At 37.7% G+C, this 26,603-nt stretch overlaps 2 protein-coding genes across 2 annotated transcripts; one reads left to right on the top strand and one right to left on the bottom strand.

Moving 5' to 3' along the window:
• Positions 1-736: 736 nt before the first annotated feature.
• On the top strand, positions 737-13,325 carry kcnj13 (potassium inwardly rectifying channel subfamily J member 13). The gene is made up of 3 exons (XM_082180957.1): positions 737-921; positions 6,441-6,954; positions 11,667-13,325. The coding sequence occupies exons 2-3, from the start codon at positions 6,471-6,473 to the stop codon at positions 12,266-12,268; spliced, it is 1,086 nt and encodes a 361-aa protein (XP_082037083.1). The 5' UTR covers positions 737-921; positions 6,441-6,470; the 3' UTR covers positions 12,269-13,325.
• Positions 13,261-25,219, bottom strand: efhd1 (EF-hand domain family, member D1). Its single transcript, XM_082180969.1, has 4 exons — positions 24,920-25,219; positions 19,569-19,716; positions 15,400-15,534; positions 13,261-14,350 (listed from the first exon to the last, which is right to left on the bottom strand). Exons 1-4 carry the CDS (start codon positions 25,198-25,200, stop codon positions 14,216-14,218), a joined length of 699 nt encoding a protein of 232 aa, XP_082037095.1. The 5' UTR covers positions 25,201-25,219; the 3' UTR covers positions 13,261-14,215.
• Between the last annotated feature and the right edge of the window lie 1,384 nt (positions 25,220-26,603).

The following is a 26,603-nucleotide window of genomic DNA, read 5'->3' as shown; positions in this document are numbered from 1 at the left end:
CAATTAGCCTCACATCATTACTAGAAATAACATTTATTAGCATTTTAGTGCTGTGCAAAGCACAATCCTAACAGAGTATGGTTACACAAGTGATACATTTTACAAGTGTGGCATTGCCCACTGGAAAGTAAAACCACAAACAAGATCTCTTTAATCTCAAGGTTTCTCCAAAACGGCACTGAGATTAAATGGAGACTTTGGTGCTTCTTACATTTCACTCCTGGGGAAAAAGACCCCAGTAATCTCACAAATGTCTCATTTGAAACATAACCAAGAACTTAATTAAATGTGATCACAAAAACTATTATCAGCAATTCGGTGACCCTTTCCTGTAAATTAGAGATATTACGTAAGCATTAACACAAGCACTCAGGCAGAAACACTCAAAATGACCAACAAAAACAGGACAAAATCTGTTTTCGTGCTTCAGCCGAAAGAGAAACGGTTGTTACAAGAAGTTTAGCAGTCGAAGCAGCTTCAGAAAGATGGGTGAGAACGAAAAGCTACTGTTCTGTTCCTTTCATCACACACACACACACACACACACACACACACACACAGAGAGAGAGAGAGAGAGAGAGAGAGAGAGAGAGAGAGAGAGAGAGAGAGAGAGAGAGAGAGAGAGAAGTGACTCTAGGTGTTCTCCTCCTCTCTAAAGCTCTCCTAATTGGACACATGCTGAGTAATGTGACCAATGAGTTTCAGGGCCGGCTCTCTTCATTGAATGTGTGTGTTTGTTGGAGTTCCTCAGTGCATCTGACTCTTTGGTGTCTCCTACAGAAGTATTTGGATTGGTTTTACACCCTGGCCGAGGATCTACGGTTCCTCACAATCTAGATCCCGCTTGAACTTTTCAGAAGATTTCACACTTCGTCTGAAAACTCTGAGGAGTCCTTAATAAACCCCAAAGAGAGAAATTTGGTGAGTAAAACAGGATATTCTATGCTCTGTTAGAGATATTATTAGATAAGATTTATAGCAAGAAAAGAAAAATAGAAGATATTTTTCCATGGGTGACCATGACCAATCACAGTCTCAGAAGACAAACTCTCTATTGAAAACAAATCAGCATCCGGATCAGCACAGGGCAGTGTTTGTGTTTGCATGTGTTAGTGAATCATTGTTTATTCATAAAGGATGCATTTCGGGTCATCTATGTTTTTTTGTCTTAAAGGAATAGTTCACCCAAAACAAAAATTGTTATCATTTACTAACCATCATGTCATTACAATATCATTCAATATGACTTTTCTTCTTCCATGGAACACAAAAGATGATTTAGAAAAATATATATCTAGGCCAGAAATGAAAGGCAATGAGGAATGGGTCTGACAAGATCCAAAATGACCATAAAAGTAGCCAATATGACTGTATTAAGACTGAAATGTATGTCTTCCTTTCCGTCAAATCTCCTAAATGTACAACAAAAATATTATTGATGTCATTTCACACCAAATAGCATTGCTCTTTAGTGATTTATTTTTTATTTCACTATATTCCTCACACAAAGCTATCATATGAGTCATATGGACTATTTTAGGAGAATTTATAATACTTTTATGGTGCTTTTTGTCCGTGAACCGGGCCCCTTTTTCACACACACACACACACACACACACACACACACACACACACACACACACACACACACACACACACACACACACACACACACACACACACACTCACACTCACACTCACACACACCGAACACTTGAAATAATCATTTACCCATGAGCACACCAGACTCATTTGCACTCTGACACATTGAACTGTGTGCAGTGGAGAGTCACTCAGTTTTAATCAGACCAAATCTCTGGTTAAACTAGTAACTAAAGTCGCCAAAAAAAAAAAAAAAATCCATTCTAACTCATCTTGAAGTTCACATAAGTAACCCAAGCACGACATGTGCTAAAGTTCAGCAGTTACAGTGCTTACAGTAACTGACAGCAAAGCCAACCATATCAAACTCACACACACATTCTTGTACATCTATCTTTGTGAGGACATTCATTGACACAATGCAATCTCTAGCTCCTTTCCCTAACCCTACCCATCACACGTTCAGGCCGTCAGTCCAAATCCGTTTTTTGTGCATATCCGATCACATTTATCAAGTGTGAACGGCAAAAAATCACGTGAAATGCGATGTTTACAAATCTGTTTCGAGCGTCGTTGTTTTGAAAGTCCCTGCAGAAACAAAGTTGTGTTGTTGCAAAGTGCCGGACGAGCAGAAAATGACAATCTACTGTATTGGAGACATGTTTTGCAAACCGGCGGAGACGACAGCACGGACCGAAGCCGGTTCTGCCGCTGCCTCAGAGGACATAGGAGTCCAGCGCAGTGGCTACACATTGTCATGTTGTAAATAAGGAAACTTCTGTTTTGCAAACCCCGCCATGTTGTGGTTGTTGTTGTTTTTGGCGTATACCTACCAATTGCCATAGAAACCAATGCAGATTTTACAGAAAACACAGTTGCGATACACAGTGTGGACAGTCAATCATTTTAGATCAGATTCCAATCGGATACGCAAAAAAATCGGATTTGGAGTGACAGTGTGAACGTAGCCTAAATGCCTAACCCGAACCCTTACCTTAAACCTACCCTTAACCTGATTATAACCTTATCCCTAAAACCAAGTCTTGACCCTTAAACACTTTACTAAATTCTCACTCTACTCTCTGTGTCCTCACTTCGATGGTCTAAATCTCAAACTGGTTCTCACAAAGATAGTTGTACCATACCACACACACACACACACACACACACACACACACACACACACACACACACACACACACACACACACACAAGCAAAGGTCCAGGTTAATCTTATATCCAGAAATCAGCTACTCATTGTTTCTGTGTCGAAGTAAGCATTCACAAGGTGAGGTACCATTGAGGAATAGCTTAATAATTGCAGAGCCCGGTGAGATGTCAATCAAAGATATGACTGATGAAAGGGGGGGAATCAAAGAAAATAAAGAACTGCTAAGAAAACCAATCCTGAAATACAAAGAAAATGATGTACTTAGTTAGATTTCAATCAAGTATTTAATTTAAAAAAAGTATCCTGACATAAATATATGCAGGAAAAAGCCCTGTTTGCTAATATGTATCATGATCCTGTGTAAAATCACATGGTATCGTCTAAAAATATGCCTGGATATGACATTTTTTGGTATAAAAGAAAAAATAAGAAAACATTTATATGCATGCTTATAAAAAGCAATTTTTCACACTAAGTCCAGTCTGTAAATTTGACCAGCGTCACACACTGTAAACTGAAAGCCCATCATTCATAAACTAATGAAATCTAGTGAAGACAAGCATTAGCATTTTTGCATTAAAATAAAGGATTATGATTAATAAAACAATATGGTTAAGTGGCAATGACTCATTTCACATCTGCAAAGTGTTTGTGTAAGTGAATGGCATTAATACATATATGGAGTTAATTAATTAATACATATAATCTGTGTAACACAATATATAAAGAGAGATGTGTTTTATCGCCCTGTGGCCAGACACCATCACATGAATAACATGCGCCGCAAACACGCACTAAGCTACAAGATGTAACTCACAGTCTACCGTGATTCATCATGTGATGAATTTTCTCATGAAGTTTAGGTCATGACGTACAGGAAAGATTCATGGCCTTGTCTAATCAAAAGTGTACTTCATGGAGAGGGACCTGAGGTTACACTGGATGAACTGATCCAGAATGAACTAGTGTCACCGGTATGTTCAGTTTAATTCAGCTCAGGGACTTTTAGTTTGTATTTCTTCAGTTCATGCCTTCCTTCGTTTGATTTCCCGCCACTCTTTAGTTACCATGGACACGTCATTATTGGTTTATTTGTTCAAGCTGTGTTTTATTAATCACTTTGTTTAGTTCACTATATAGTTGTACCCCTGTCTTCACTATTTGTCTGGTCACGGTCACTTTTAGTTGGTGTTTGCTAATGCTGGTTTTTGAGTATACCTGGAACTTTGTTGAGAACTTTATTAGCAATAAGCATTTTGTCAATCTAATAATCAAATGCACCCCTATTTCTCATAGACATTAACTGTGATGAAGTAAATAATATGTGTGTATATATATAGTATATACATGGTAATAAATAAAATATAAAGTATATATATACCGTATATAAATGATTATATATATATATATATATATATATATATATAATCTATAATATTATATATATATATATATATATATATATATATATATATATAATATAATATATATATATATATATATATATATATATATATATATATATATATATACACAATTGTATTTATATTTATTTATGATCATTTATATACTGTATATATAAACTTTATATATATATATATATTTATATCATTTTACTTATATTTTATTTCAAAAGTTTCTATCAGTAAGTTTTTTTTAAATGTTTTGAAAGAAATGTTTATGTCTACCAAAGCTGAATTAATATGAGATTGTGAAACATTAATTTATTCCTGTGATGCAAAGCTGAATTTTCAGCATCATTATTCCAGTCTTCAGTCACATGATCCTTCAGAAATCTGATCTAATATGATGATTTGCTGCTCAAGAAACATTTATGATTATTATCAATGTTAAAAACAGTAGTGCTGCTTAATTCTATTTCGTTTTTTGGGGAAATCATACGTTTTTTCATAATTCTTTAATGAAAGGAAAGCAAAATAACTATTCTTTTGTATTATTATAAATGTCTTTACTATCCATTTCATGCATCCTTGCAGGATATAAGATTTATTCTTGCAAGTTGTCAATATGCTAGAATTTGAAAAGATTTAAAGCAAACCAAGGTAATTTTCCTCATTTAAGAAAACATCCTGAGATGGAACATTCCCTCTCCTCACCGGGGAGAACCCGGAGGGCAAGTTAACATTTTGTTAAATTAAAATGTGACACTCTCTTCTTCTTTACAGTTTAACCTCAAGCTCTGGCATCCAAACACGCTCAAGCACTTACATTTCGTGTGTCTGCATAATATTTACAGACACAAAGGGACTGAAACCCTATTCTTCGTCAGGTTCTCCAGCACACAATCTAATATAATTAATTAATGTGACATGATGAAAAAACATTGTGCTACTGAAGTTCTTCTTTTTTTCTTTTTTATTATTATTTCAGTGCTTTGCTTTTTAGTGTCAGACTAATTACTTGCAGTCGTCTGGTAGAGAGAGAGAGACAGCGAAAAAAAGAGTGGATTAAACACACATTCCTGCTGTCCCTTCCACACACACACCCCACTGAGAAACATCACCAATTAAATCACCTGGCAGTTGAAATGGCAGATTTTTTAGAAATGTTAAAGGAATAGTTCACCCGAAAATCTGTCATTATGATGCCTCATGAAGTTCCAAACCCAAAAGGAGACTCTTTTTTTCAGCAGTCAAGGCCAAAAAAGTGTAAAATAATAATAATAAATACACCATAAAAGTTGCTATCACAACTTATGCACTATATATATCCATTGGCTTTAAACGAACAGAATAGTGTTATTTCAATATTATTTATATACTATTATAGTAATTATTAATATTTTGCTTTTATTTTTATGTTCAGTTCTTATTTTAATTTTAAAACATTTACTTAGTTTAAAACAGTTTACATCAATTTTTTTCCATTTTATTCGTTTTTTTATATATATATATATATATATATATATATATATATATATATATATATTATAAGATACATAATATAAAATTATATTATATTTATAATTATTTTATTAGCTTTAATTCATTTATATTTCAGTTTAAGTAATTTTAGTACTTCAACTTAAACTTGTTTTAGTTAGACTTAGTTGCCTGGGCAACATTTCAAATTTTAATTTAATTTTTTTTAATTAAATTTTTTCAAGTTTAAGTTTTTCCATGTAATATTTATATTTCAATTTATTTTAGCCTATTGCCACATACCAAAAATGAAGATGAACACTTTAGTTAACAATAGCAACACTGGAACAGGAAGAAATTTAGGCTGATATTCACAAAAAATCTCCCATTAATCTTAATTTCGTACATTAGACCTAGCTTGTTGAGAATAACACAGTTTTCTGTTAATTACATCAAATCTGGCACCATTTTTAATCTGCAAATTAAATTTTAGAGCTTTAATGGAGAATTAAGGATAATCAGTGGAAGGCTTTTAATTTTAAAAGCTTAAAATTAAGTCTGTGCCTCGCAAAAACAATTGGAGCCCAACAGCCAACCTTCAAAATGTCTCCTTTTTGTTTCACAGGACTAAATAACAGGTTAGCATACAGGTTTGGAATAAATTTTCATAGACAGAATTTGTATTTTTTGGAGGTTGAACTATCCCCTGAAGAACATCAGATTTTCATATGTAAATGTGTAGAAATTTGTAGCTGAAATCAGGTGCTCTTTGCTCATCTTTCCAGGTGCCAGCCACTTGCCAAATTTCGGTCACCATGACAAGCACCACCAGTGACCAAAAGGCCGTCTCCTGCCCCCTGATGGCCAAACCTCATCGCCAGCGTCTGGTCAACAAGGACGGGCGGAGCCTGATGCAAGGCAGTGCTCCAGGCTACAGAGAGACGTGGTTCGGGGCCCTGCGGGACATGTGGGGGACGTGGCTGGCGCTGCGGTGGCGATGGGTGGTGCTGGCGTTCTGCGGCTCCTTCCTGCTTCACTGGTTGCTGTTTGCAGTGTTGTGGTACCTGCTCGCCCGTGTCAACGGGGACCTGGATGTGCCCAACCACGACTCCCCACCGCCCGGACACGTGCTGTGTGTCAAACACGTGACGGGCTTCACCGCCGCCTTCTCTTTTGCCCTCGAGACGCAGCTGACTATCGGGTACGGCACCATGTATCCCAACGCTGACTGTCCAACCGCCATAGCGCTGCTCGCCCTGCAGATGCTGCTGGGACTCATGCTGGAGGCCTTCATCACCGGTACACACCACAGTCTTCTATTTTACTGTAGAAATATGCACCAGGTCTATATAGGAGATATAGGCTACCTTTCCTTTGGAAATGAAGATTTCAAATGAGTCAAGTTTAGGATAGGTTAAAAGGATGTTCCAGGTTCAGTACAAGTTAAACTCAATCGAAAATAATTTGGGATAATGTTCTATTCTAATATAAAAATTAAGGCCGCATAAAAAATTTAGTTTAAGGTAAGATATTTAAGATGTTGATTTAAAAAAGCACATGTTACAAGCTTAAAAAAAGCACTTTTGCTGAATTAACATAAGATTGGTAGACCACAGAAAGATTGGTAAACATTTCTTGCCCACTAAAATCATGTTAACATGCATATTCCCACTAATTAATAATTAATATATTTATATGTGTGTGTGTGTGTGTGTGTGTGTGTGTGTGTGTGTGTTTACCAAACTTTAGAATCTCACAAAGACTTAGTTAAAGACTTTAGGTGAAGGTACAGTAAGTCATGTGAATCCTGAGTTCACATGCTTCAAGGACAAAGAGAAATACAAATAAAAGAGTCATTGATTAATATATCTATTAAAAGATAAAATCATCATGAGAACTTTGCCTCTGAACAATGGAGTAATTAATGTAAATGCATCACAATTCTGGCTTTGTATTGAGCAGATTATCCTGGTACTAAAGCCCTCAGAGGAAATGTAGAATGACCTGTAGATGTCCTGCTATTGAACTAAAATATAAATGGTACTTGTGTTCTAAGTCCAGCTTTTTAGGGTCATATTGTAGATATTAAATACCTAGATTGCAGTTCATTAGCAAAAGAACATCAACATATCCGCCACACTGGAAATGTTAAAACCATCCATAATAACAAGCAAGTGAATTAACAGATGCAACAAGCAACATGTTTACACTATCATTCTTAATTTTTGTCGTGCAGTGACAACTGGTTGATTAGTTATTACCTCTGATGAATGTCTCAGATGATGTCTCTGTAATTGAGGTTTGAGAAGGGAAACGAGACATTGCATCTTGGATGGACGCTATGGGGAACAAACACCCACCCTGCCATGCCGCAGGGATGCCCTCCTCACTATGTGAAAATATTTCAGTGGGCATAGCATACATTGACTCAACCGTCCATCCAGGGCAAATATGTACACAGACTGTCTTGTCATAGCGTTCCCTAAGCCATTATCTTCCAAAAAAATAGAAGATCCCTTAGCTGCTATGCCTCTACAGTAGGGGAAGTCCCGGTCTCACTGGAAACTTCCTCCGTCCCCAGCGGGCTACTTTATCCCTAAAGGCAGAGCTCTACGGAAAGAAATGGGCAGGTTGTGACAGCCTTTTCTCATCTGAGACAGCTCTTAGGAAATGCCCTTCCACAGGGAGTTTTTCTTTTTCTTTTCTTTTTTCCCAATATTCAACTATCAACCTAGGCAGTACCAGTTCTTCTGAGGAAAATGCACCTTAATTTCCATATAGTAGGCTGTGGCACAAGAATGGCAAAATACTTAAATGTAACAGATTCTTGTAATAAACTTATGGCAAAACCTCTACTCGTTAAACTGGATAACTGAGATAAAGGGGGGCAAAGGACCCTACTTAAATACTCAAAGTAGATGGGGAGGGACACCTCACTCAATCCTAGGGCTCAAAGGGCAGCTTCCCTAAGGGAGCCACGCTGTCTTTTTATTTTATTTTACTTTCTCTGATAGTGCCTCTTCTCTAAAAAGGGGAGCCTTGAGTAGAGAGAGGCTCAACCCCGGGAGCAACAGTGGAGTCTAGCCTTAATTTAAGACCCTTGAAATCTGGGGAGGCAAATCAAACTCTGCTCTATGTAAAATAATTTTCTAGGACCTAAAAAGGTTTGCATTATTCTTTTGTTTTTTTGCACTTACAAAAAACTTACAAAAAAACGTGCAGGTTTTTTACCTCTCTTAGTAAGAGACAGGTAACGAGGAGGGTGCTCCTTAGGCGAACTTTCTCAACTCATTACCATTGCCGAATTAGAAGAAAAAGGCTAGCTAGAGATACAACGCCTGCTAGACAAAGCTCGTATTCTTTCTTAAAGCGCTGGACCACAGTGAGTGACAGATAACAAGGAGGGACGGCCCCTAGGTGAACTTCCTCAACTCATTAGTGTTGTCAACTCTCATGAGAGATAAACAGGTCAGTCAGGCATTTAATAACCCACTTTTCAGGGAAGCAAACCCCTACTTAGAAACCCATTGCAGTAGTTGGGGAGGGGGAGCAAAATAAAAAGCAGGAATACAAATGGCCATGATCATATTTAGTTTACTTTTGCATTAACCTGAAGAGAGAAATCAAAAAGGGGAGTGAACCCAACTATGTTTAGAAAGGAACAATTTGTTCAGTATACTCAACCCAAGGCGAAAACATTCATTGTGCCACCATAGGGGAGTACTGAGCCTTTAGATTGAGAGGGGACGATGAACAGAGTATATATACTGTATCAACATGCTTCATCTTCTCTACCCTATCAGAATGTGTAGACGGCCACCAGAGGGAGCCGTAATTCATGTAGTGAGAACCTGTTAATAAGATTAGTATATTAAGACAAGAGCCACAACCACCCGGATTGTATTCAGCTTCTCTGTACCCAGGTTCCAACAGCTGTAATATTTCCTTACTTAAACACCCAATTTACCTGGGGAAGGAAAGAGAGTGCTTACCTCTCAATAGCCTTGTTTCCACTATCGGGCCAAAAGCGGGTGTGCTAGTGCGTGCCAGGGCCACTCGCGTTTCCACTGTCACTATCGGGGCTTGATCAAGCCTTTCTCTGGGCAAATGTCCATGGATTTTTGACCTGCCTAATACCTTGGTCCAAAGCAGGCCAACTGGGGCTTGAGGAGTGGCTATGAACAAAGGCAGAGTTTACCTGAGCTCATTTCCCATTTTGTTATAATCGGCTACCAGCTAACTTCTAGATAGAAGAAGGAGGAATGATGTTATTTATCATCAGCATTCGTGTCTTTTACCAATGTGCTTCTTATTAATCACTTCCCTGAGATCTTGTCTTTTCTTACTCGCGTCTCTCCTCCTGTGCGCTCTCCCTCAGGCCTTGCCTCCAGTCCTCGGGTGCGGGATGTATTTCCTGAATGCTGCCGAATGAGCCCTCGCCTCTCTTAACTTTCCAAAAACGTTCTCAACAGATATGCCAAAAAGGTCAGTGGGCGAGACTGGGGTATCGAGGAGAAAATTCTTTCCTTTCTCCCTGATGTCTGCCAAGTTCAGCCACAGATGCTTCTCCATGACCACGATCGCTGCCATCAAGCGACCGATAGCAGTGGCTGTTTGTTTAGTGGCCCAGAGAGCTAGATTCATGGTGTGGCAGCAAGTGCTTCAGGGGACAGTCATTGGCCTTGATCCAGATCTTTTAGCAGATCTGCCTATGGAGAGATAGCTCACAAGAGTATATAAATCCGGACTGAATATTACTTCTTCCATGACTTTGATTGATTTATTGATTGATTGATACTACTCTTCACCCTACCACGAGCGACTTCCCGTTTTTCATACCTGCAAGCCAGGTCCAATCTGGCTGCGGTGTGGGCCATGATATCCAGCCATCCCTCGTAAGATTGAGAAGGCTCAGTACACACTTTCCTTGCCTTCTTAAACCACATCCGCTTCCTATTGGCTGGATGGTGCCAACAACATGCTATCTGCTGGATCGGATGACTTGAGAGAAAGCACGTCCTGATCCGACTGATCGCTCGAGCCCACGATCGAGGCGCGAGAAAGAGCCAACCCTTTCTCTAACTCCTCGGCCAGCTCGACCTGTGATCCCCACGACCGAAGCCTCTGGTTTGTCCCACATCCATCGAGAATAGGGACAAACATGAACAGAGCATTCTCATTGTGAATTTCTCACAATGGGCACATTCAGAACTCTCAAGCACTGAACATGCATGATCCTCTCCCAAGCAATCACCGCACAGGTTGTATGTCCTCAGGTTTCAAAAACCTGGGACACGGAGGCACACTTCCTAAAACGTTCCTCTTGATGGCAGTTTCTTGACTGGTGGCCCAGGGGTGAAGAACACAATCTGCATGCTGCCATCTTGCCTCAATTGCACTCAGCTCTGAATGCAGGTTTGTTAGCCAGCCAATCAGCTGAGCTGCAAATGCCATGTGATTCATGTGACTCAACTATCCTGTGATTTGTCATCAAAGACAGCAGAATGAGTGTGAATTTGAAATGAACTGCCCCACAGGAAAAAAGAATTGGAAACGCAATTCAGAGAAATCCAACAGATAATTGCATTGTGGAAAATATTAAGTGTTTTTCTCATCCTCAACCATAAATGTATTAGAAATAAGTATATAACACAGATACAAATTTCTATAGGTGACATTTCTTACAACTCTATCCGTAAGGACTTTTTAAACACCTATGAACTATCAGACAAGACTTCATTCAAGCAACATTCAAACTTTTTCTTGACGAACTTACCTTTTCCAAACTTATTATTATTATTAATTTACTTTATTTAATAAATAATTTTTGCAGTTTTATTTTACTTTTTTTAATTTTCAATTCAAAACTTTTTTTCTGTCACTTCACAGGTGAATTTGTGGTTTTGTCATTATTATTATTAATAATAATTTAATTATTTATTTAGCTTTTTTAATTTCTGTTCCTTTTCATTCTATTTCCTTAAATTCAAATTCTTTCTTTGCTCCATCAGGTGCATTTGTGGCGAAGTTCTCCCGCCCTCAGAAGCGCTGTGGTGGGATCCTGTTCAGCCCTCAGGCCGTAGTGTGCGAGGTCAGAGGTCGGCGCTGTTTGATGTTCCGCGTGTGTAACCTGCTTCCAAGGCCGCTGGTGGACGTGTATGTGAGCGCCGTTCTCTACGAAGAACGTGACGATCACGAACTCCACCAAACCGCAATGGAATTCAGCGTCGATAACCTGGGGTCACGACCTTGCCCTCTTTTTCTGTCACCCTTGACCTTTTTTCACCCCATAACTCCCTCCAGCCCCCTAAACAACGCCCCAACCAACCAATCACACTTCGAGTTAGTGGTGTTCCTCACCGCCTCTCAGGAGAGCACGGGTTCTGGCTACCACAAGAGGACGTCCTACCTGCCCGACGAGATCCAGTACGGCAGTTGCTTCACCAGGGTGACGTCTCTGCACGGAAAAGGCCGGAACAAAACGGAAAGCATGCGCTATTTTGACACGCAGCCCTGTCCGCTCACACTCCCCAACACACACACCACAGACACGCTGGAGAAAGAACACGTGGTGGTCCAGATTAACGGGGAAGGCAGTGACCGAGTGGAGTAGCAGTGGTTGTGTTTTTATGCAAGAGTGTATGATTCCATAGGAATTCTCCGTTTATAAAAGTGCATTTCATTTCATAACACAACCTCCAATGTATGACTTTTGTTTATCCTAAAAGACAACCTCAGTTAGTTATGATCTGTTATGTCACTCCGTCCCAATAGGAAACCATTTTTTGCTGCTATGGACATAATGATTCACACTTGCATCCTTCAGTACTTCTGAACACACAGTGACAGATGTTTAAGACCTTGTCTTCATCTGGAAATAAGAGGAATCTCCAGTGATTTATTATGAGAATTGTTCACCCTGAATCCACTGACACCACAAGACCATCATGTTTGAGCCCTTATTGATTTGGCACCTGGGTACTGTCATTGCGTTATCTGTCTGAGTCAGAGGGGCCGTTTTCAATTTATAAATTATTAAAGCCCTACATGGACGAGTTTCCTCCTTGTCCATAAAGTATTTTTTATCAAAATACATGAATGTTACAGATATTCACCCAAAAAGAAAAAATATTTACTTTGCCTTGTTTCATGGTCATTAACACCCCTATTAAGTGCCTAATACAAAGCTTTTTTTTTTTTTACTTTCACCTAAGTCATGAAATGGACATTTGGATCGAGAGATCAAACACTGTACTGAACATTAACAATGATGTAAATAATAAAGTATATACATAAATAAATAGATTATTTACTAGATTATTTTTGGGAAATAAAAATCTTAATATTATCATTGCAATGCAATCTGTGCAGTAAAACAAAATACATTAGATCAATCGTATTGGTGGCACAACACTGTATGATTTTTTACTGTAGGAAAGTATATAGCACATGTACTGTCTGTCACTCAGAAAAGGCTGACTGCTATTATATGTATATTATAAAGCTTGATTGTTAAACTCTGGAAGGCTGGAAAAGAATTGTGTAGTAGTTTAGTTTTCTGCATATACAGGCCACTATTAAAGCTACACTGAGTGGCAACTGATCTGTAAAAGAAATGCCTTTATTTTGATATGTGGAGCACAAAAACTGGATTAAAATATCTGTGAAAATATTGTGGTTGCGTCTTTTTTTTAATCCTAACAGAAAATTGTATGCCTTTAATTCCTTCATACAGAGTCTTTCATTTAAGTGCTGCCACCTACTGGCATACACTAGACACTTCAGACTTCACACTTCATGTCAGGGATATAACAGTTATTCCATTTTGGACATTTGTAATACAACAGATAAAAATATTTTTTGTTTTGTTTTGTTGAAAAATACAGGCTTTAATAGGCTTTATGTAATTGGCTAAAACAAGAGAGTTACAGGTAGATATTATGAACATCTGATAAAATACAATTTACCAAAACTTAACAACAAACATATATTTAGGTGACAAATATGTAAAAAAAAAAGAAAAAAGAAAAAAAGAAAAAAAAAAAGAAGAAGAAAGAAAACGGAACAAAATGCATGATTCAAATCTATAAAAAATAAACATATTTCTTGACCCTTTGTTTCCTTTGTTTCTTTTTTTTTCATCCGTTGGTCATAATCATTATTTAGTCCACGACACCAACTATTTAAAATTATGATTAGCACTTTACAATAAACTTCTTGTTTCTAAAAATATATAGTTGCTTAGATGATTAAAATAGTCTATTAGAGTTTATTCTGTTTATGTCCTACATTACAAGACTCCTGAAATTTCACTCGCTTCATCTCTCGCTACGGCCGTCACCAGTGAAACTAATTCCTCATGCATATTTCAGGATAGCTGTAAGCCACTAATAACGCTAATGATACTTGTTCAGTGTTACGCTGTGGTTTTGATTACACATAGGTGTGAGGTACAAGAAGCAGTGTGTGTGTGTGTGTGTGTGCATGCGTGCTTGTGCTTGTGTGCAAGTCAAATGTGCTCTCTAAAAGGCATAGATCTTTGTTTGTGATCTTAGGAGTTTTATGAACAGAATGTCGACTGCAGCTCTTTAAATGCGGCACGCCGTTCTTTTCTTTCAAGCTCCATCCTCTTCCTCTCTTCCTGTTCCTCTCGTATCTCCGCCTCGAACTTACTGCGCACAGACAGAGCCTGAACCTACCACAAACACACAGATAAAACACATTTCAATTATGTGTCTCATATGTTTACAACATTAAAATTAATGCATTGCTTTTGCTGTAGTCGTGCTAAAACACTTTTAAAATCAGTAAAATGGCAATTGTGAAGTGCAGGCTTATTCGTTTGTGTCCCAAATCTGAAGCTGAACATTTTTAAAGTAAAACCATTAAAAAATGTCATTAACTGAAATAAAAAATATATAAATATTAGAAGAAAGATTTAAAGGTAAAAAACTCTCTCAATAACTTAGAAAATTAGAAATTAGAATTAGAAAAATTAAGGCAAATAAATTTGTCTTAGGAATGAACTGAAATTAATAAGTTTAAAATGAATAAAATCACTGAAACTACAACTGAAATTAATATCAATTAAATCTAAATAGAAATATATGTATATTTAAAAAACTGTTGAAAATGAAAAAAGTACACGAGAAAATTACTAAAACAAACAAAAATAAAAATTAAAACTGAAAATAGAAAAATAAAAGCTAATTTAAAAATATGTATAAATACTATAATAGTCTAAATAATTATGAGAAATAATATATAATATAATATAAAGTATATATAATAATATTAAAATACAACAATAAAAAAGTACACTGAAATGTAATGTTAAATGGAACTAATTTAAATCTGAACAAGACGCTTCACAAATTTATACATATATTTATACATTATATTTAAATTATATTTAAAACAATGAATAATTATATTTTAAAAGGTTAACATTAATTAAAATAGGTTCAAGCAGGAGATAAGAATAGTGTAAATGTTCCAGCTATTTGCCTTTGTCAGAGTAAATTTAGGACATGGGGATTCAATTGTCAAAAATATTCACAAATCCGTGATCTATTTAATGTAACCCTCTTTAACTGAGTGTGTGTTCTTTACATATTCCACTTACACTATATGAACACAAGGGGGAGACTGAGGCCCAAAATAATCTTCTGAAGAACATGGGAGTAGTGCTTTCCCATGCATCAAAACTCTCTTTCACATGAAAAGATATAAAAACCCACAAACCTTGGCCTCAAAGAAGTCCCTCGCTCCAAGAACGCCCTCAGTGGAGACGTCGATCTCTGAGAGTCGAGCCAGAGCCATCAGCCCGCTCTCTTCCTGCAGCTCACCTGCCGCGGCCCTCCGGAAGATCAGCAGGAACTGACACACAGATCGAGACATTTGGATTATAGGGAAGTTTCAATAGCTTTAAAGGTTATCAGTAAATCATGGGAGGGTGCATTTCTATTCAATTCTAAAAATAAACACAAAAGCATATGACATCATTTGGCATGTCAGCACATACACTGAAAGTTCAGCTGTTTTTATATACTACAAAATGAAAGGCACTGCAGATATTTCCCTTTAAATGATAAGCAATAATAATATTTTTTATTTAATCGACCTTTAGATCAAATCCACACAGATCTGATTTCATGAGGGGAAGGGGGAGGTCAAAAGAATGACCCTATATCAGGTTCCCCCCCTTTCACTGCACAATCTCTCTGTGTGTGTGTGTGTGTGTGTGTGTGTGTGTGTGTGTGTGTGTGTGTGTGTGTGTGTGTGTGTGTGTGTGTGTGTGTGTGTGTGTGTGTGTGTGTGTGTGTGTGTAATCTTATCCATTTGGAATGTCTGTCCAATCACAGGAGTCAGAGCAACATCTGACAGACAACAGACTCACTGTACTTAAGACACAGCTGCACTATCACCTGTTTGAGTGTGTGTGTGTGTGTGTGTGTGTGTGTGTGTGTGTGTGTGTGTGTGTGTGTGTGTGTGTGTGTGTGTGTGTGTGTGTGTGTGTGTGTGTGTGTGTGTGTGTGTGTGTGTGTGTGTGTGTGTGTGTGTTAGAGAGGGTTGGGGTTTTTATTATGTGGATACGACAACCCCACGAGTTAAAATAAAAATGGTACTAAATAATGTCTTATGTCAGTTTTTTTTTTTTTTTTTTAGATGCCACAGACCCCAAATATCATTATCCTCATGTGAGGGGCCCCCGTTTTAAAATATAAAGGGCATCTATCTTTTATTTACAACCAACTTATACACTATAGATATAGAAAGGGACCAGAGAAAGTATACAGTATATATGTATTTTTATATATAGATTAATAAAAATGTGATTATAATAAAAAATAGCTAGCTGTTCATCTATTCTAAACTGGATTCAAATAAATAAATATATATTATATATTCAGTATCTCACAAAAGTGAGTACACCCTTCACATTTTTGTAAATATGTTATTATATCTTTTAATGGGACAACACTGAAGAAATGACCCTTTGCTACAATGTAAAGTAGTGAGTGTACAGCTTGTATAACAGTGTACATTTGCTGTCCCCTCAAAATAACTCAACACACAGCCGTTAATGTCTAAACCGCTGGCAACAAAAGTAAGTACACCCCTAAGTGAACATGTCCAAATTTGGCCCAATTAGCCATTTTCTCTCCCCGGTGTCATGTGACTTGTTAGTGTTACAAGATCTCAGGTGTGAATGGGGAGCAGGTGTGTTAAGTTTGGTGTTATCGCTCACACACTCTCTCTTTCTGGTCACTGGAAGTTCAACATGGCACCTCATGGCAAAGACCTCTCTGAGGATCTGAAAAAGAGAATTGTTGCTCTACATAAAGATGGCCTAGGCTATAAGAAGATTGCCAACACCCTGAAACTGAGCTGCAGCACGGTGGCCAAGACCATACAGAGGTTTAACAGGACAGGTTCCACTCAGAACAGGCCTCGCCATGGTCGACCAAAGAAGTTGAGTGCACGTGTTCAGCATCATATCCGTATGAGTGCTGCCAGCATTGCCGCAGAGGTTGAAGGGGTCGGGGGTCAGCCTGTCAGTGCTCAGACCATACGCCGCACACTGCATCAAATTAGTCTGCATGGCTGTCGTCCCAGAAGGAAGCCTCTTCTAAAGATGATGCACAAGAAAGCCCGCAAACAGTTTGCTGAAGACAAGCAGACTAAATACATGGATTTCTGGAACCATGTCCTGTGGTCTGATGAGACCAAGATAAACTTATTTGGTTCAGATGGTGTCAAGTGTGTGTGGCGGCAACCAGGTGAGGAGTACAAAGACAAGTGTGCCTTGCCTCCAGTCGAGCATGGTGGTGGGAGCGTCATGACCTGGGGCTGCATGAGTGCTGTCGGCACTGGGGAGCTGCGCTTCACTGAGGGAAACATGAATGCCAACATGTACTGTGACATACTGAAGCAGAGCATGATCCCTTCCCTTCGGAAACGGGGCCGCAGGGCAGTATTGCAACATGATAACGACCCCAAACACACCGCTAAGACGACCACCACCTTGCTAAAGAAGCTGAGGGTGAATGTGATGGAGTGGCCAAGCATGTCTCCAGACCTAAACCCTATTGAGTATCTGTGGGACGTCCTCAAGCGGAAGGTGGAGGAGCGCAAGGTCTCTAACATCCAGCAGCTCCGTGATGTCGTCATGGAGGAGTGGAAGAGGACTCCAGTGGTAACCTGTGCAGCTCTGGTGAACTTCCATGCCCAGGAGGGTTCAGGCAGTGCTGGAAAATAATGGTGGCCACACAAAATATTGACACTTTGGCCAAAATTTGGACATTTTCACGTAGGGATGTACTCACTTTTGTTGGCAGCGGTTTAGACATCAATGACTGTGTGTTGAGTTATTTTGAGGGGACAGCAAATTTACATTGTTATACAAGCTGTACACTCACTACTTTACATTGTAGCAAAGTGTCATTTCTTCAGTGTTGTCCAATGAAAAGATATAATAAAATATTTACAAAAGTGTGAGGGGTATTTACTTTTGTGAGATACTATATATATATATATATATATATATATATGTGTGTGTGTGTGTGTGTGTTTTCTATTCACTATTGTAATGTACAGTTGAATATATCATTTACACATTGTAGTTATTTTTTATTTTTTTTTATAATCTTATTTTTATTATTCATTCATCACATTTATTTTTATCTAATTCATTTATGTGCTTATTTATTTTAATCGTATTTATTTGTATACAGTTTTTCTCTAGACCCCCTGTCACTCCCTTGCGGCCCCCAGTTTGAAAACGTACAATACTCAGAAGGTGTATTTGTCGATTATAGGTATTATTTGTCGATTCCATATAAAATACATTTTAAGTCATTAAATATGTATGGAAGTCAGTTTTGCATTAGTAAGTATTACTTAAATCCTTAAAAAGTTATATATTAGAATATCATAGAGACCATTGTGTGTGTGTTCTAGTGGTTGCTAGGCTGTCTATGGCCGTGTTTACACCTGGAATTAAGATGGGCTTTGGTCGATCGGATCACAAGTGGAATCTTGTGTAAACGCTCATGTGGTCGAATGTGTTCAAACAGCCACAAACAAAATAAAACACCTACTCTCCGCCTCTGACTTAATGCGTAAACATTATGGGAAGCGCACTGGCCAGACGGGATTTAAACTTTGTCGGCTGAAGACCAAAGTTTGGTTTAAAGAGGAAAAATGTACCAAGCACAATGTTCTCTCACCATTCCTGATTTCTAACACACACTCACAGTGTTTAGTGTCGTCTTGCGGCTCTCAAAGCACAAGCAAAACCTGCTGCTCTCCATATGTTTTTCAGCCGCCTCTGGTTGTGTTTAAGTAAACTGCATGAGCTTAATTCCTCCATTAGATTGAAAGATCTGAAAAAGCCCATACATTTACCCAGCCATAGACCCTCACCTCGAAGAAATCAGGACAGAAGCGGTTGAAAGTGGACGAAAGAGACGGATTGAAACACCAGATATAAACTGGAATGTGTCTCCCTCCTCCACTTGTGATCCGATCGACCAAAACATATCTTAATACCAGCTGTAAACAGGGCCTATGATATTCTGATTGCTACGTGTGTGTGGCCCCTTTTCCATGTAAGTCTATAGGATTATTTGGCCCATTTTATCCTCCGCCAGGTGAAAATTGACTAAGGTGATTAAATCTTATTGACATTTAAATGAAGCCACATCAGAGCTGCATTCAGAGATAGAGATTTTATCTCTTACAGACCTCTCAAAAAATGTGCTGTGATCATATCATTTAAGTAGAAGAGTCTAAAGTGGTTTCCATGGAGGGTAATCTCTGAAAAGATTTAATCACCAGATTAAATCAGTCATCATCAGGGATAGACTAAACAAATCTGTAACTACAGCATGAAAAAGACACATGCACACCTCTCTGTAGCTGAGTTTGCCGTCATAATCTTCATCCACCTCCTTGATCATGTTCTTCAACCCCAGATGAGTCTGTGGAGCTCCAAGTTTCTCCATCATCAGCTTCAGCTCCATCAGATCAATGAAGCCGTCTTTACCAGAGTCAAATCTACACACAGATACATATACAAACAGCTTTGAAGGAGTAGTTCACCTGACATTAAAGTTCTGTTATAAATGACACACAGTTTGTACTGTTTTTCCATTTATGACGATGATATATCTCTCCATTATAGGGAAATAACAATGAGCATTATCAGTGAAACTACAATTCTGATCATAATTTAAACCTGCTATATGACTTCATAAGACCTGTAATATAGGGCAAAAGTCACATGGACTGTTTTAATGGTTCTTTGTTGTTGGAGAGTTTTGGAGAAAAGTTCTGGATTACAAGTTTAGAACAACTTAATGATTTATGTGACTGTTCAAAGGTTTGGGATCAGATTTTTTTTTTTTCTTATTAAATTTGCTTATTAAAATGAATGAATCATTTTAATAAGCAAGGATGCATTAATCAAAAATAACAGTTAAGATATTTATAATGTTAGAAAATATTTCTATTTCAGATAAATACTATTATTTTCTATTCACATTTGTCTAAAACACATTTATCACAGTTTCCACACAAATATAAAGCAGCACAACTGTTTTCAACATTGATAATAATAAATGTTTCTTGAGCATCAGATCATCATATTAGAATGATTTCTGAAGGATCATGTGACACTGAAGACTGGAGTAATGATGCTGGAAATTCAGCTTTGATCACAGGAATAAATTACATTTAAAAAATATACTCAAATAGAAACCAGTTATTTTAAATCATAATAATATATCACAATATTACTGTTTTTTATTGATCAAATAAATGCCACCTTGTTGAGCAGAGGAGACTTCTTTCAAAAACCTGAAATAATCTTATCAACCTCAAACTTTTGAACTTGTATCAATGCTAATTGCATTCTAGCATCATATGGATCATATCAAGCTTCTACTGACACACAGAAGTGCCCGTTGACATGAAGATATCCAGCAGAACCGCAGGTGAAGAGAGTGACGGCAGAAACAGCAGGAAAAAGAGGATCTAACGGAGGAGAGTATTTATAGAGTCTCACCCAGCTGTTGCCACACCAACCAGCAGGATCGCATGTGTGTGTGTGAGAGAGAGAGAGAGAGAGAGAGAGAGAGAGAGAGAGAGAGAGAGAGAGAGAGAGAGGGTTTGTCTTGAACACTGTGTGAAAGTGGAGAGGCTGAGATTGAAGGAGTGTGCACGTGTTTCTATTTTGGTTTGAGTGATGCTTTTAGAGAGAACAGGCTCATGGTGGCAGAAAAGTACAGGTGAGCATCGTCTCATCTCTCCTTCTCTTCCTCTCCGCTGAGAAAAGAAAATCATGAATGAGAGGCCATTTTATTCTCCTAGACAGCAAAATGGAGAAAGTTGAATGCGTCACAGATTTTCCACCAGAGAGAGAGAAAAATCACAATAACCTCACATGATGTTAAAAGTGATCTCAATAACATCTCAAACTCTGCTCAAGCGACTTAACGAAATCAAAGTCAAATGTCATTATGAACTAACATCCCAGATAGGAGGGAATGTTCTCAGAAATTTGGAACGTTCTGACAAGGTTTTCACAAAGTTATGAACAAACGTTCCACCAGTAACATTAATATGTTTGTTCCAAGTTATATGGTCTTTAATACTGTTCTCCAAACGTTAGCACAAAGACATTATTTATACATTGTTCATGGAACTTCTGAGACGTTTTAGTTATCTAATGTTTTTAAAAGTTACGACTAGTTTCAGAACGTTCAAAGAATATTCAGAAGCAACGTTCCCATAATGTCTGCATAGTGATCAAACGTTCCCTTATCGCTCATATAACCCAAAAAAAATGTTTTCAAACATTTGAAAAAAACGTAACATTTTAAACATTAAGAAATAAAGTTTTCATAACTTTAGCAGAGCGTTAGCAAAACGTTCTTAGAACATATGTTTCTTAACTGGGACAATAAATAACTAATGTTACCAAATATTTAAAAAAATACTTTAATGTATTAAATAACGTTTAACTAAAGGAACCTTATTGTAGTGCTATCTGAGCTGCAGTCCATATTCATTTTAGATTTCTATACTAGAATTTTAGATTACAATATATAATTGTCATATTCATGTTTTAATTTCTCCTCAGGAATTTTAAAGAGAAAGCTCTGAGACGATGTGAATGTTTATCAGGCCGTTTCATATCGTTCCTCTGAACGTCTAATCTCGTCTCCTTCACACATTGTTTCTGGAAGGTCATTAACAGCTCAACCTTCGTCGTTAAAGTGCTGCATAAAAGCCTTTCAATTTAACCATTTCACGCAATATCCTCACTTTCTTTCTTTGCTGGATGTTGCTTCAACAGCCCCCACCAAGACATGCTCACACTTGCCTGTCCTGATTAAAAGACAACTGGGAATCTGCTGACCAGAACAACAACTGCTTTCAGCAACTGGCAGCACACACTCCTACACACACGGCTCGAAAAATGTGTGTGGATGCATGAAAACACAAACTGCCCTGACGTAATTGCGGGTGCATGGCATGTGTTTGTGTGTGGACGTTTTCTTTGTCCTCTCTGGTTTCCTGCTGGTATTTATAGATGCCAAAGCTCGGGGCAGAGATTCAACTATAGAGCCTGGCATTCAGAGCGCTGCAGTCCAGCAACGGGACTCAGGCTGATCCGGGATCTGTTGCTGACTGCAGATGTGCTTAGAACTGCCATTATGAACTACTTGAAGCGGGTCAGGGTTAACAAGATGACCCGCTGTATGAGCGTGAGAGAGAGAGAGAGAGAGAGAGAATAACAAAGAGAAAGAGGAGGATGAGATTGGCATGTTGGTCCTGCCGCCTGCATGCCGGCCACATTCCAGGTCAACACCCCTCCCTGTGCTGAAGTGGCACGGGTGGAGAGGATAAAAAATATGCACATTTATACATAGAGATTATACATCAGTTCAAAAGTTTGGGGATGGTAAGATTTTTTTTATGTTTTTTGAAAGAAGCCTTATGCTCACTGCATTTATTTGATCAAAAATACAGTAAAAATAGTAATATTGTGAAATATTTGTACTATTTAAATGAACCGTTTTCGAATATACTGTATTTTAAAATGTAATTTATTTCTGTGATCAAAGCTGAATTTTCAGCATCATTACTCCAGTCTTCAGTGTCACATGATCCTTCAGAAATCATTCTAATGATGATTTGATGCTCAAGAAACATTTATTATTATTATCAGTGTTGGAAACAGTTGTGCTGCTTCATATTTTTGTGGAAACTGTGATGCATTTTTTTTTATTTTTTTTTTAGGATTCTATGATGAAGATAAAGTACAAAAGAAAGAAGAACATCATTCATTGGAAACATTTGAAATGTTTTTGTGACATTATAAATGTCTTTATTGTCACTTTTGGTCTGTTTAATTTGTCCTCGCTGAATAAAATTAAATTATTCATTTCTTTAAAAAAAAACTTTTGAACCATAGTGTATTCTTATATAGTATATCAACTTAAATGTGAAATTTGTGGAACCTCACAAAATATGAATCTAGATAATGTGAATATATAATTCATCTATCTATCTATCTATCTATCTATCTATCTATCTATCTATCTATCTAGTACACTGTGCTAATTCATAAGTAGGTGTGAGTTGTGTTTATGAATGTTAACTCTGCTGTATCTTGCTTTTGACCCATTTTCCTCTTATACATGACATCTTTTTTCATCTGATGAAACTGGGCTGAGCTGATCTGAAGTGGGCCAGAGTACGCACTTCTATGACTTAAACTGACACACCTTGCAGTCCTGACGTAACCTAGTCCTACGGGACATACACACTTAGTTATCATTGTTTTATACACTACACACTTTGGGTTGGTTTCCTTTAACACAATATAATCATCTCGACTGAACCTCACAGTTAATGATGCTTCTAGAGCACATTTCTAGAACTATTTTATATAATAAATTATCTCTCTGATCTTAAAGTTGCCATAAGGCTAAATTAACATTGGGATTCTCTAAAAAATTCTATTAACATCTTTATGTGTGCATATTTCTGGCAAAACCATGATCTGGCAGCAGAGGTCGACAAGCAGAAACAAAGTCTTTGAGGTGAAACACATCCCAGGATTCTCCTCGCATCAAACACTGGATAGTTTGCTTGTTATTGTTGCACTAGCAGAGATCCGGTTCTGAATTTGATGTGATTAAACAAACAAAAATATCTAATAATAGGATGAAAATGAATGAAGGGATTTTTTTTTTTTTTTTTTTACTTTATCCATTTCACAACTCTGCATGAAACCAAAGAGACCCTCTCTCATCATAGACTCCTCCAAACACACGCACAAACAGACAAAGATGGCATTGTTGCTCATGGAGTGGGTTCCATGGGGACGCAGGGTTTGTGAGTGGACCCTTGTACTGAAATAATGAGGGAAACCAGGACAATGGCTGTTCAGAGAGAGAGACGCCACAGAAAAACATTATTTTGGCACAGTACGAGGATGCTCAGAGAGAGAATTCTTGTTAATTTAATGTGAGCTTCAGAATGTTTATTTCTTGCTATCTTACACTTGCTATTCTTTCTTTAAAATAATATTCTATTATTTTACTGTTTTATGTGTTTTTGCAATACAAATTTCCCTAAAGCTGCAAGGGATTTTAACTCATATTTAATATTCCATTCATAATTATTCTATTTTGTTCATTTTTTCCCCCCATATTGTTTCTGATTTTGATCACAATCGAATGGCTTAAATGTCATTAAACGATTGTTAGTCTTCAGATTTACTTATTTTTAACACGGCAATTTGTGCCCTGCGTAGATTATGTTTTATATGCTAACACTATCCATTGAATTTACACTAGTTTTTTATGTTATTTCATTTTATAACATTTAGAAATACAGTTTTTATGTCATTAAAGCACAGTGAACTGGAATATACAATTAATAAGATGATTTAGAAAATAACTAATAAAGAAAATTATACACAAAAAATCAAGAATAATCATTCAGGGATTCAATTTGAGTGATGCATCATCATTCCTTCTGCTCCAAGAACACAATGATCCCAAATCTCTCTCTCTCTCTCTCTCTCTCTCTCTCTCTCTCACACACACACACACACACACACAAACTTCACTCTTGTTATAATAATGCTCACTACACCCATAACTTGATTAACCTGAAGAAATCTTAATTTAGATAAATATATGTAATAACGGTTGAGCTTTGATGAAGTGACTACTGAACTGACCTCTTGAACATTTTCTCCATGTCTTTGATCTGTTTGCGGGAGAACTCTTTAAACTCGGTGTAGGGGTTGAAGACCTTCATCTGCTTGGGTTTCGTCGTGCCGTCATGGATGTCCAGCCTGCGGTTGAGTTTCTCCGTCAGTTCAGAGGTGGCGTCGCCGTTCACGGCAGCGGGAGAGGGAGCGGGTCTCTCCTTCTCCTCGTCCGCTCCTGTGTGCACCGGTGACTCGGGTTTGGTGTCCAGACTGCGCTGCAGATTCAGTGCGAGCTCCTCGGATGACATTGCGGACTGTGAATGTGATGCTCTGCCTCGCACGATCAGCTGAACTGAACACTAGTCTCGAGGTGGGAGAGAGGCGGGGCTGCGGAGAGTCTCTTTAAACGTGATCTTTCAAGTCCAATGGGATTCAGAATAGTGTAGAAAGTGACGCTATGAGCGTCTGATAGTAGAGCTCTTAAGGCATTATATGTTGCCTTTTTACATAAGGGATGTGTGTAGCTATTGAGGTTCTAATATAGAATGTATAAGATTAAAACATATCATAAAAAATACTTGCGTTGGCCGGGAATCGAACCCGGGTCAACTGCTTGGAAGGCAGCTATGCTCACCACTATACCACCAACGCGTGCTGGAACAGCTGCCTGCTAGTCGGAACCAGTCCTAGTCATACAGTCCTGACTCTTTGTTTTACAGGCATGCGACTGAATCTTTCACTCGTATATATTTTGGATAAAAATGACTGTGTCCAAATTTAGTAAATCTGAAGTCCACCAATCGTTAAATTATATTTAAACCGAACGAGGACTGCATGCATCGCACATCATTCGATGCTGGCGATTCTGAAGCTTTATAAGACTAATTGCGACCCCTAGTGGTCACAGTTTTCATTACCGTCTATCCACAGCTGAGCTGAAGTGTATGAAGGTATTTTTGGCACTGAACGCCTGTGACAGTGAAATTCGTAGTTGTAGAGAATAGCCACACATGTGTATCAGTAAATTTGAAGTCACAGAGAGAAATGTTTTAAGAGTTTCAATCGTGTAGACTTTTTTTCTCTTCCACAAACACAACAGTCACACCTTCTCAAATTCTTCATTGCATGTGGACAAATCCTATTCTACAAATCACTAATTAAGAAACTCGTACGCTCACATTTTTGATACAGTCGCAGATCTGATCATTTCACGCTCTTCGTTTCTCAGCACGAGTCAGCTGGGTAATTAACTTCAAAATTGTATTCGGAGGCTGTTCAAGAAAGTCAGTATAAACTGTATAGCCCATGTTCAAAAAATAAGGGCAAGAACTAATACAAAAAATAGATGTAGCCTATCTGTCAAAGGCGTAAACCTGTGGAATAATTGTGACAAGGAATTAAAAATGTCTAGTTCACTTTGTAAATTCAAGAAAATGTTTAATACATTGTTGATAAATTGATTAAAAAATGTTTGATAAATTATATAAGTATGAATAAATTGTGAAATATTTAAACTATTGAATTAATGTCTGAAATATTGTAATATAGCCTACAATGTAGTATTGTATGCCTGTTATCAACCTTCCAGAAAAATCTATAAAAACTTAAATAAGAAATAAAAAAATCATATTGCCTCGATCTCCCGCGGCCAAATTACGATTATTGTTTTAATAGAAGAAATATAGCCTACTAACACTACTTTCAATAAAAT

Source organism: Leuciscus leuciscus (assembly GCF_965113295.1).
Source record: "Leuciscus leuciscus genome assembly, chromosome: 9".
In the NCBI taxonomy this organism is placed as follows: Eukaryota; Metazoa; Chordata; class Actinopteri; order Cypriniformes; family Leuciscidae; genus Leuciscus; species Leuciscus leuciscus.
This window is presented reverse-complemented; position numbering and strand designations above follow the sequence as displayed.

What these genes read in the sequence shown, in the direction of transcription:
- kcnj13 (XM_082180957.1), top strand. Translation starts at nt 6,471, where the DNA reads ATGACAAGCACCACCAGTGACCAAAAGGCCGTCTCCTGCCCCCTGATG. An exon ending in GCTGGAGGCCTTCATCACCG is followed by an intron (nt 6,955 to 11,666) that starts GTACACACCACA and finishes TTGCTCCATCAG; the next exon opens with GTGCATTTGTGGCGAAGTTC.
- efhd1 (XM_082180969.1), bottom strand. Translation starts at nt 25,200, where the DNA reads ATGTCATCCGAGGAGCTCGCACTGAATCTGCAGCGCAGTCTGGACACC. An exon ending in ATGGAGAAAATGTTCAAGAG is followed by an intron (nt 19,717 to 24,919) that starts GTCAGTTCAGTA and finishes ATCTGTGTGTAG; the next exon opens with ATTTGACTCTGGTAAAGACG. An exon ending in GGGACTTCTTTGAGGCCAAG is followed by an intron (nt 14,351 to 15,399) that starts GTTTGTGGGTTT and finishes TGTTTGTGGTAG; the next exon opens with GTTCAGGCTCTGTCTGTGCG.